At 57.7% G+C, this 10,026-nt stretch overlaps 1 protein-coding gene across 1 annotated transcript in view; it reads left to right on the top strand.

The window, feature by feature from the left end:
* Positions 1-8,109: 8,109 nt before the first annotated feature.
* Positions 8,110-10,026, top strand: part of UQCRFS1 (ubiquinol-cytochrome c reductase, Rieske iron-sulfur polypeptide 1) — a 4,236-nt gene continuing 2,319 nt past the window's right edge. The window contains exon 1 of the mRNA XM_072749467.1: positions 8,110-8,397. Coding sequence (XP_072605568.1) covers positions 8,184-8,397 — 214 coding nt within the window. The 5' untranslated portion in view covers positions 8,110-8,183. The remainder of the gene's footprint in view (positions 8,398-10,026) is intronic.

The raw sequence follows: 10,026 nt of genomic DNA, 5'->3' as shown, positions 1-10,026 counted from the left end.
ACTCCGCCCTGGGCCTCACCCTCTAGGCCCTGGGCCCCGCCAGGTACAGCTGTCGGTGTCTTGTCACCGTGACTCATGCACCCGGACACTCAGCGTGGCTGCCTCCCCCCAACCCAGGAGCCCCTCCCGCTGGGCACCCGAGTCCCCCGCTGCAGCCAGAGCCCGGCGTCTGGTAGCTTCCCCACGTCCATCCCCTGGACGGCTGCACTGATCCTATTTTTTCTGAGGTGCGGCTTTCCCTCAACACGGTCGGCCCAGGTGACTTCAGACCCTTTGAGCTCGGGCACGCGGCCCTTGGTGCCTGTTTGCTCCGGCTTCCTCGCCCAGGACGGAGGGCCCGAAGGCCAGACACGGTGGCTTGTCTTGATGACCCGTGGCTGGCGGTGGGCACCCAGCGTCACCGGGCGTACAGCAGCCATAAAAAGATTTCGCAGGCGTTTCTTTCTTTTCTTTTTTTTTTTTTAAGATTTTATTTATTTATTCATGAGAGACACAGAGAGAGGCAGAGACACAGGCAGGGGGAGAAGCAGGCTCCCTGCGGGGAGCCCAACATGGGACTCGATCCCAGGACCCTGGGGTCACGCCCTGGGCTGAAGGCAGATGCTTCACCGTCGAGCCCCCCGGGGATCCCTTAGCAGACGTTTCAATGAGGGAAGGAGACCCCACGCGTCCTTAATCCCAGTCGTGTTAAGTTACTGAGCAAAGCCCCGACTTGGCCTCAGCTGGACGGCAGGCCTGTGAGAGCGGCGTCCTGATCTGCACGCTCAGGTGAGGAAACAGGTGCAGAGGGCTTGGGGCACGTCCCCAGGTGGCCCCGGCAGCGAGCGTCAGCCTCACTCGGGGGCCTGGGTTCCCAGGCAGCATTAACTCGATGCGGCTTTCAGGGGGTGCCTCGTACCCTCAGGTGTGAAGGGGGGGTCTGGGGGTCCTGCAGCAGCTTCGATAGGAAAACCCATATGGTTTTCAACAAAGCCTGCAAATTAATCCTACTTAATGAATGTGACTAGTGTGTTAAAGGAAGGAGCGATGAACATATTAGCATATTAGCACATCGGGACTTCTCCCCCGGGGGTGCCGGCTTTCAAAGAGGTGGGGACAGAGAATCATGGAAACGGATCTCACGGAACAGAGGTGCCTAGCGAGGGGCTCCGGGCGGGGGCCATGTGGGCAGTGCCCGTGGGTGCCCGTGCCCCCATCTTGCCGCGCTCACCTGCCCGTTGCCCACGTGGACGCATCAGCACTAGGGGGGATGAGGGGTACCGCAAAACACAGTCCCGACTGGGAGGGGCCCTGGCTTCCTGGCACCCTCCTGCCTTGGCATCAGGTCGGGTTCGTTTCTGGGGTTGTATGGACCCTCGCGGGCTGCAGTGGCCTGGCAGGTAACGGACTCGGGAAAGTGGACAACAGGAGGAAGAACCCAAATAGGCAGGTGCTCGCCTCGGTCTTCGGGATCTCGGACTAAACGTGCTCGGAGCAGCTTTTAGAGGAAAGACAAAGGTGCCCGTGTGTATTAGTGTCGATTCGCGGCTGTAACAAACCACCACACATGTAGTGGCTGAAAACAATACAAATTCATCATTTTAGGGTTCTGGAGGTCACAAGTCTAAAATGGGTCTGCGGGGCTCTGTTATTTCTGGAGGCTCCAGGAGGCGATACGTTTCCTGCTTTCCCAGCTTCCGGAAGCTGCCCCCACCCCATGTCTCCAGGCACCCCCCTCCTCCTTCAAAGTCACCAGCACACCATCTCCCTCTAATCTCCTGCTACGCCCTGAGGAGGACCCTGTGATTACCCTGGCCCACCCCCCGCCCCGACAATCCAGGATAATCCCCCCATCTCAAGACCCTTAATCACTCTTGCAAAGTCCTTTTGCCACAAAAGGTGACATATTCCCACGTCCTAGGGATTTGGACACACACGCGCATCTTTAGGGGGGCGTTGTGCCACCCATTACAGCGTGTGTGTTGGAATACTCAGAACTTGTAAATGCTATTTCACCTCGTTATTTAAATTACTAAATAGCATTTGATATTTAATATTCAAGTCATTAAATATTACTTAATAAAAATATTAAAATTATATTTGAGGTTTAAATTACTGAGTATGGGGATCCCTGGGTGGCGCAGCGGTTTGGCGCCTGCCTTTGGCCCAGGGCGCGATCCTGGAGACCCGGGATCGAGTCCCACGTCGGGCTTCCTGCATGGGGCCTGCTTCTCCCTCTGCCTGTGTCTCTGCCTCTCTCTCTGTGTGACTATCATAAAAAAAATAAAAAAAAATTTAAATTACTGAGTATGCTATATTGTCACCAGCTGGACCCCAGGCCCGGCCCGTACGGCCCACCTGTTTGTACTCACTAACCTTTGCCTTACACTTTCCCCCAAACTCTTCGTTCTGACTTTCCTTGATTCAGGCCAAGATGAGGGTGACGGCCCTGACAAGACCTCCCTCCGGCCCAGGGCACCCAGACCCTTTGGGCTAAGCATGGCTGTGCAGGCGGACTGCAGAGTGACCCCTGGACTGACCTACAATTACCTTTACCTCGTTATAACACTAAAACTGCAGCCCAAGGAGGGGCCTCAGCCGCGTTTACATAACACGACGTACGTGCAGGCCTGATTCTCAGGCGGGTGTGTGACCTTACGCCCACCTCTACATGGGATAACAAGGCGTCCCCCTCTCGCGGGGAGTCACAGCTTCGGGAGCCATCCCCCAAGATCTCCTTATTTGCTGCAAATAGGGTTTTCTCTGTGGGACAACTCCACCTGGCGCAGCTTCTGACTCCACATTGGTTGGTTACACTATCAGGAGGTCTCTGGGCAGAACCGAGGGGGGAAGAGAGTCGGCCTCCGGGCTGTGACCGCGACCTCCGATTTAAACAAGCCACTCGTTTGCTAAGAGGAAGGCTTGCCTCATGCCTCCTCCCTCCTTGCTCTTTCATACACTTTGCTCCTCAGAGTTCCTGGGAACTGACAAGCTTACCAGACATTTACATTCCCAGGTCCACGCTATTTCCCACGCCCCTACCCCTAATCTAACACCACCACCCCCCATTTATAAAAATAACATTTATTAGGCTCTTGTGTACCAAAGACTAAGTACTTCATTGGCTTTATTTCTTTTATTCTTACAGCAATTTCGAGGAATCGGAAGCTCACCATTGCCCAAAGTCACACAGCTGTGGGCTCTAGGAGACAACCTGTAAGGGGCAGAGCTGACATGCAAACCAGGTCGTCTGCCTCCAGATGCCTCCACCAAGATGCAGCATTCCAGGAAAGAGGAGCTGGAACATGAAAGCTAACAGCTTAGTTAAAAATAAAACAAAACAAGAACCCAGCAATGGAAACCAGAATGACTAAGGTAGGCCCACCTTCCAAAGTGCCTGCCACTCCTGGGTTCCAGGCTCCATCTCCCACGAGAGGACAGATACTCGGCCGGAGTTACGCTCTCCCCTGCTGCAGCTCTGGACCGGAACCTAGACCGATGGGCTCCGATGTCCCGTCTTTGCGGGAGTGATGTCATCAAAATGGCAACACGGGACACTTCAGCCTCTCCCTCCCCTACGAGGTCAACAGTTAAGACAGTGACCTCGAACGCAGCTCTGGAATGGGTCTGGGGTCCACTCAGGAAACTCTAGCAACGTAGTGAACACAAAGCCTGAGAAGAACTGCACAAGAAAAGAAGAAAGCAAGTTTCCTTGTACTTAAGTCAACCCATCCCGCAAGCTGGCACTGCTCGGTGCCAAGAGGAAATGTCCCAGCCTGGCGGAGTTGTCCGCGCCGGGAAAGGGAGAGCAGGGACGGCCACTGGCTCCCCCGGCCTTTCAGGGGCGCTGCACGGAGGTCCGGCTTCGGTCTCACTGCGCTCAGAATGGCGAAGTGGACACGTGTAGAGACGGCTGGGGACACGGAAGAAAAATCAGCAATGCAGCGAGCGCCGGGCTTCACAACGACCTGCCCTGAGGCAACCGCAGCAGGTGTCTCCACTGAAGGAATAAATGGCCAGCACAGCTGCTGTGGCGCCCCTGCAGACTTCGGCTGCCTTTGCCCCACAGGTACCACATTTGACGGTGCCAGCGACCCGAGTCCCTCCCAGCCCACTCCCCTCGCCCCCACTGGAGCTTAGGAACGACACTAGGGGCAGCCAGCTCAGGCCTCTGAGGCTGCACAAGGGCAAGGTGCCAGCCTGGACCCCTGTGGATGACCGCCCCCCATGCCACCAGGTGTGTGCTTGCAGTTTTCCCCTCCAGCTGTGCATCCATGTGACTGGCCTGATGCCCATCACTGGCCTCTCTGCAGTGCTCATGCTTGAAGGGAGACCACAGCCACGGGGAGTGTGCCACCAGCCAGGGCCCCACCAGCTGCCTATGAGTCCATAGTTGGCCCTGGCTCTTGCTGCCTGCCTTGACTCTCACCACTATGTTTGTGTCTGCCACTGGCCACTGCCCCCGTGTAGACACCCGTGGCCGGCCACCACAGACCAGTGTGTGCATAGCACTGATTCCGGCACCGCCACTGCCTGCCACGATGCCTGGACACTGAACACGGCAGTACCACGAAGGGTGCCAGCAGCCCTTGCAGAAGGATCACGAGGCTGTGGATGCTTTTGGACCCCTGGGCCAAGGAGAAGACACGTACCACCACCACCTCCCCCCACAAACCCAGGGCTGCTACGTGCCTCCAAGCATGGTATCCTGCATCACCAGACCCAGGGTCGCAACACGTGTCCCCACCCACAGATAAAAGTCTTCCTTTCCTGAAGTCAGTCCACAGAGTCTGCAAGAGGTGATTGCTTCTTCAAATGCACAGAACTGATTCAAGGCAGCGCGGACAACCAAGAATCGGAGACACACGGCCCCACCAGAATATAGTCAACCTCCAGTAACCGGCCCCAAGGACACGGAGATCCAGGGATTGTGCAATTAGGAATTCAAAATACTTATTCCACAGACGTCCAGAGAGCTGCAAGAGAACACAGATAAACAAGTTAATGATGCAAGAAAACAATCCAAGGACAAGATGAGGAGAACAAAGAGATACAAGAACATGAAGAAGAACCAAATTTTGGAGCTGAAGAATAAAATGAATGGAAAAATTGAATAGAAAGCTTCGACGTCAGACTCGACCAAGCAGAAGGAATTGGCTAGAAGACAGATCAATTGAGATTCTCCAATCAGAGGAGCAGCAATTTAAAAGAAGAACGGAAAGAAGAAGGCCATAGGACTATGGGGTACCTTTAGGAGAAACAGTGCGTGTGTCATTGCACGTGGGACGTTCTCCAGCTTAGATCATGTGAAAAGTCATAAAACAGGCCTTAGCAAATTTAAGAAGATTGAAATGCAATTGAGAGTCCAGAAATAAACCCTCACATATATGGTCAACGAATATTTGGCGGGGGGTCAGGAATACTAAAAGGAGGAAAGGGTAGTAGCTTCAATAGACGGTGTTAGGAAAGCAGGGTGCCCACATGGAGAAGAACAAAACCGGATCCCTATCTTACCCCACCCACAAAAGTGAACTCAAAATGGATGAAAGGCTTAAACACAGGAACAAAAACTATTAAACTCCCAGAAGAAAACATAGGGGAAAAGCTCCCTGACACTGGCCTTGGCAATACTTTTTTTGGGTACGACACCAAAAGCGCAAGCAACGAAAGCGAAATTAGTAAGCGAGGGTATGTCGAACTGAAGGTCTTCTGCACGGCCAAGGAAAGCATTAACACAACGAAAGGGCAAACATGAGAATGGGACAAGATATTTGCAAATCTTATATCTGATAAGAGATTAATAGACTATATGAAGAGCTCACAGAACTGAATAGCAACAAATAAACAACCGGATTTTAAAAGCGGGCGGGGGATTTGAATAGACATTTTCCCAAAGAAGATACACGAAGGGCAACGCGAAAATGTGCTCGACATCACGAGCAATCAGGATAATGCAAATCAAAGCCAGAATGAGACGTCACCTCACACCTGTTAGAACGGTCGTTATCAAGAAGAGAAGGTGTAAGGAAGGGTGGTGAGGATGTGGGGAAGAGGGAACCCTTGCGCGCTCTTGGTGGGAATGTAATTTGGTGCAACCACTATGGAAAACAGCATGGAAGTTCCTCCATAAGTCAAAATAGAGCTACCGTGTGCTGCAGCGGTCCTAGGTCTGGGTGTGTAGGGCGAGGAAATGAAAGCAGGAGTTATTTTTATTGTTGTTATGAACATTTACGTGGCACTTACTGTGTGCCAGGCGTGGTTCTTGGCACTTTACGTACCTCAGTCCAATTCATCCTTAAAACAACCCTCTGACAATAAATACTGTCATTTTAGGATTGTTATTGTGAGTGGAAAACTGATTTAATGCGGAGTCTGGACACTCTGGGCGAGCAAGTTCTACTCGGCTTACCCCGCGGGGAGGGCCTCGCGAAGTCTCCTTCCTCCCTTCCTCTCTTCTTCCCATCGTCGCCTCCGCTTACCCACCTCACAGGGCCGTCGTGATATGAGGTGTGCTACCCTGCGTAGAGCACTCAAACTGTGTACAGTGTGTGGGCGTGTCCGCTCGTAGCTTTAGGGTTGTTGCCGGGGCGAGCCCAGGACCAGACCTATGAGCGGACCTATGAGTAGCTCCTGAGGAGGCCAGTTCCAGCACTGAGAGTACAACAGGGTCCCTGGGGCTATAAGAGAGGCCAAGCCTTAGACCCCGAGAAGGGTCCAGGAGGAAGAGGTCGGTGGGCTGTGGACCGAGGGAGAGGAACGACAGCGAGGCATCGGGAATCCGAGGAAGGTTCTCGGAGGGGGCGGGTGATGTGTCAGACAAAAGCAACACCAACAAACTCGGTGCCTAGCAGGTGGGCTCCCGGTTCGTGTGTTCCATGTATCAGTACATTTACTCCTTCCGGGGGGCGGGGGCATCGATAGCAACCCCATTTTGCAGGTGAGGAAACCAAAGCAGAGAGGGGTCAGGAAACTTGCCAAGGTCCCAGAGCCCATGCACACATGGCCCAGGGAAACGTCATTTACCTAACATTTAAATCAACTCCCTGTGACCTAAATAAATGTAAAACAAACTTTATTTCGCTGTAGGCATTGGGAAATCAGTATGGAGACAAAATAAATACCAGGAAAAGAAATGCCATGATCACACCCTCTATCTGCTGATTCGGCTACCCAAGGGCTTTGAGGTCCAGGCCTACTCTCTTAAACCGAGCCGGGACTTGCTCGTTGCAAAATCAGAAGACTTGGACGAGAAGGAAGAAAGCCACTTCCTTCTCGTTCAAGTCTTCTGATTGAAGTAACTTTCTTACCGTGCGATAGAAAGTGATTTAGGGACCCACCCCTGCACCCCCTAAAATCTCACTTAGGGAAACTGGTGGTGGTTAAGAGCGGAGGCTCAGAGGACAGACCAGCCCCTTCCAGCCCCTGCTGGCTCTTGTCCTGGGCACATGATCCCTCTAAACATCCCTTTCCTCATCAGTAAAGCAGCTGTTACTTCGTAGGGACCTTGGCCATCAATGAGAGAGGGTAATGCACAACATTAACACGCAGTAAATGTTTGTTACACACCTAAGCCATCACCGTCGTCATTATCATTATTGGGCCTCGCCGGTGAGTCCTTGGCCTTTTTAAGATTCTGTTTTGTAGTTCGATGGTGCTACTAACCATCACGGCGCACACATAACGCTCACCCCATGCTGGGCTCTGACGTAGGTTTTACGAGTACGTGTGACCTAATATACGTGCCTATGCCCTACCAGGTCTCCAGGAGAGCGCGTCTGTAACATACACGCACGTGCGTGAAGAGTTGCTAGCATCCCTACCTAAACTATCACGGTCGCCTGTTCTCGCCCCCGGGCTCCGGCAGAGGAGGCTGCTACCGGGAGGGACGCAAGGCGGACCCACAGGACTCTGCAGGCCTCCTCTGCCCACTTTGCATCCAGGAGATCCCAGGTTACAGACCCAGGCGCGCGCAGGTGCGGACGGCAGGGCCCCGCCCCTGGCCCCGCCCCCGCGACTCCGCCCCCCGCTGGCCCCGCCCCGTCCTTAGCGTCAGCGCTAGCACCGCCTCTGACGCACCGCCTCTGCGGGCCCCTCCCACCCTGCGGGGAGCGCCTTAGGCCGGCGCGCTGACGTCACGGGTGGCGCGTGCGCAGTGCGCGGAAGGTCGTCCGAGTGACCGGCCCGGCGGTTGGAGCGCAGTCGCCATGTTGTCGGTGGCCGCGCGCTCGGGCCCGTTCGCGCCCGTCCTGTCGGCCACGTCCCGCGGGGTGGCGGGCGCCCTAAGGCCCCTGGTGCAGGCCTCGGTGCCCGCCGCCCCGGAGCCGCCGGTGCTGGACGCGAGGCGGCCGTTCCTGTGCCGGGAGTCGCTGAGCGGCCAGGCCGCCCGCCGCGCTCCGGTGGCCTCGGCGGGGCTGACGGGTGAGCGGGGCGGGCGGGGCGGGGGGGGCGGGGGCGCGCTGGGCCCCGCGGCGCAGGCCCGCTGCCTCCTCGTCGGCGCGTCCGGCCCCGCTTCCCGCGGCCGCGAGCGGGGGGCGCCCGGGCAGCTGCGCGGCGGGGTCGCGGGGTCGCGGGGTCGCGGGGTCGCGGGGTCGCGGGGTCGCGGGGTCGCGGGGTCGCGGGGCGGGGCCTCGGTCCGCGTGCTTCCCCCGGCGAGGGGCCCACTCACTTCCTGAGTCCCTGCGGCCTCGGCCCGCCCCGGCGCCCGGGAGGTGCCCCGCGCCGCGAGCCGCGCATACAGCTGGTGCACAATGTGTGCAGACCGCGAGCCCGTCCGCGGGCCGCGCATACAGCTGGTGCACAATGTGTGCAGACCGCGAGCCCGTCCGCGGGCCGCGCATACAGCTGGTGCACAATGTGTGCAGACCGCGAGCCCGTCCGCGGGCCGCGCATACAGCTGGTGCACAATGTGTGCAGACTGCGAGCCCGTCCGCGGGCCGTGCATACAGCTGGTGCACAATGTGTAAAGACCACGAGCCCGTCCGCGGGCCGCGCATACAGCTGGTGCACAATGTGTGTGGACTGCCAGCCCGTCCGCGGGCCTGCGCAGGGTGGGGGGCTGGGAGGACCCTGCTGCCCTATTCCCCGCGCCGCCGCGGGGCGCACATATAGCTGGTGCACAATGTGTGCAGAGTGCAAGCTGCCCGAGCCCGTCTGCGGGCCTGTGCATACAGCTAGTGCACAACGTGTGCAGCGTGATGTCCGCTTTGGGGCCGCCGAGTCCGTCCGCGGGCTTGTGCACGGTGAGGAGCTGGGAGGACCCCGCTGGCCTGTGTCCCGCACCGCCGGCTGTGCATACAGCTGGTGCACAATATGTGCAGAGTGCGAGCTGCTCAAGCTCGTTGGAACTGGTCCGCGGGCCCGCGCAGGGTGGGGAGCGGGGGGGGGGCGCTCAGCGGTCAGAGGAGGACGCGTGGACCACTTGGGGGCGGAGGGGGCCTGGACCGGGCGGTGCAGGTGCAGGTGGGGAGGACTTCAGGGTGTCCCGTGTCCAGAAGGGCGATTCCGCCCGAGGTTAGGACCGAGCCCAGCCAGCGGCCCCCGGCGCCCCGGGCGGGCGGGGGCAAGTGCACGAGCGCGCTGCTCCCCCCCCGGGGGGCCACCCGGCTGCGCTCTACGTTGGGGCTGGAGCTGCGGTTTGCACCTTCGGGCGCGGCCTCCGCGCAGTGAGCCCAGACGGTAGCGGAGCCCAGAGCTCGCCCCGGATCCAGACCCAGGCCGCACCGGCAGGTCAGGTGGGCAGCAGGTGGAGGCAGAGCCGCACCCGCGCTGTCCCCGCCCTGACCGTGACCTTGACCCTGAGCCCCGGATCCGCGGGATTCGCGGTGCGGTGCTGCCAGCGCCTCCGCCGGGTGTCCTGCTGCAGGCGCGCCCCACGGTGCTCACTTTACCGTAGGGATCCGGTAGGACGTGTGTCTAGGGCACAAAATCCGCGTTCCTGGCCGTTTATGTCACCCAGCAGGCTGGCCCAGCTGTTAGGTTCAGGGCCTCACAAGATGACACATCTTTGCTTGTGGGGTCAGTGCCCCACCCCACTGCTCCGGGTGACTT

This window comes from Vulpes vulpes, chromosome 1, assembly GCF_048418805.1.
Source record: "Vulpes vulpes isolate BD-2025 chromosome 1, VulVul3, whole genome shotgun sequence".
Classification (NCBI taxonomy): Eukaryota; Metazoa; Chordata; class Mammalia; order Carnivora; family Canidae; genus Vulpes; species Vulpes vulpes.
This window is presented reverse-complemented; position numbering and strand designations above follow the sequence as displayed.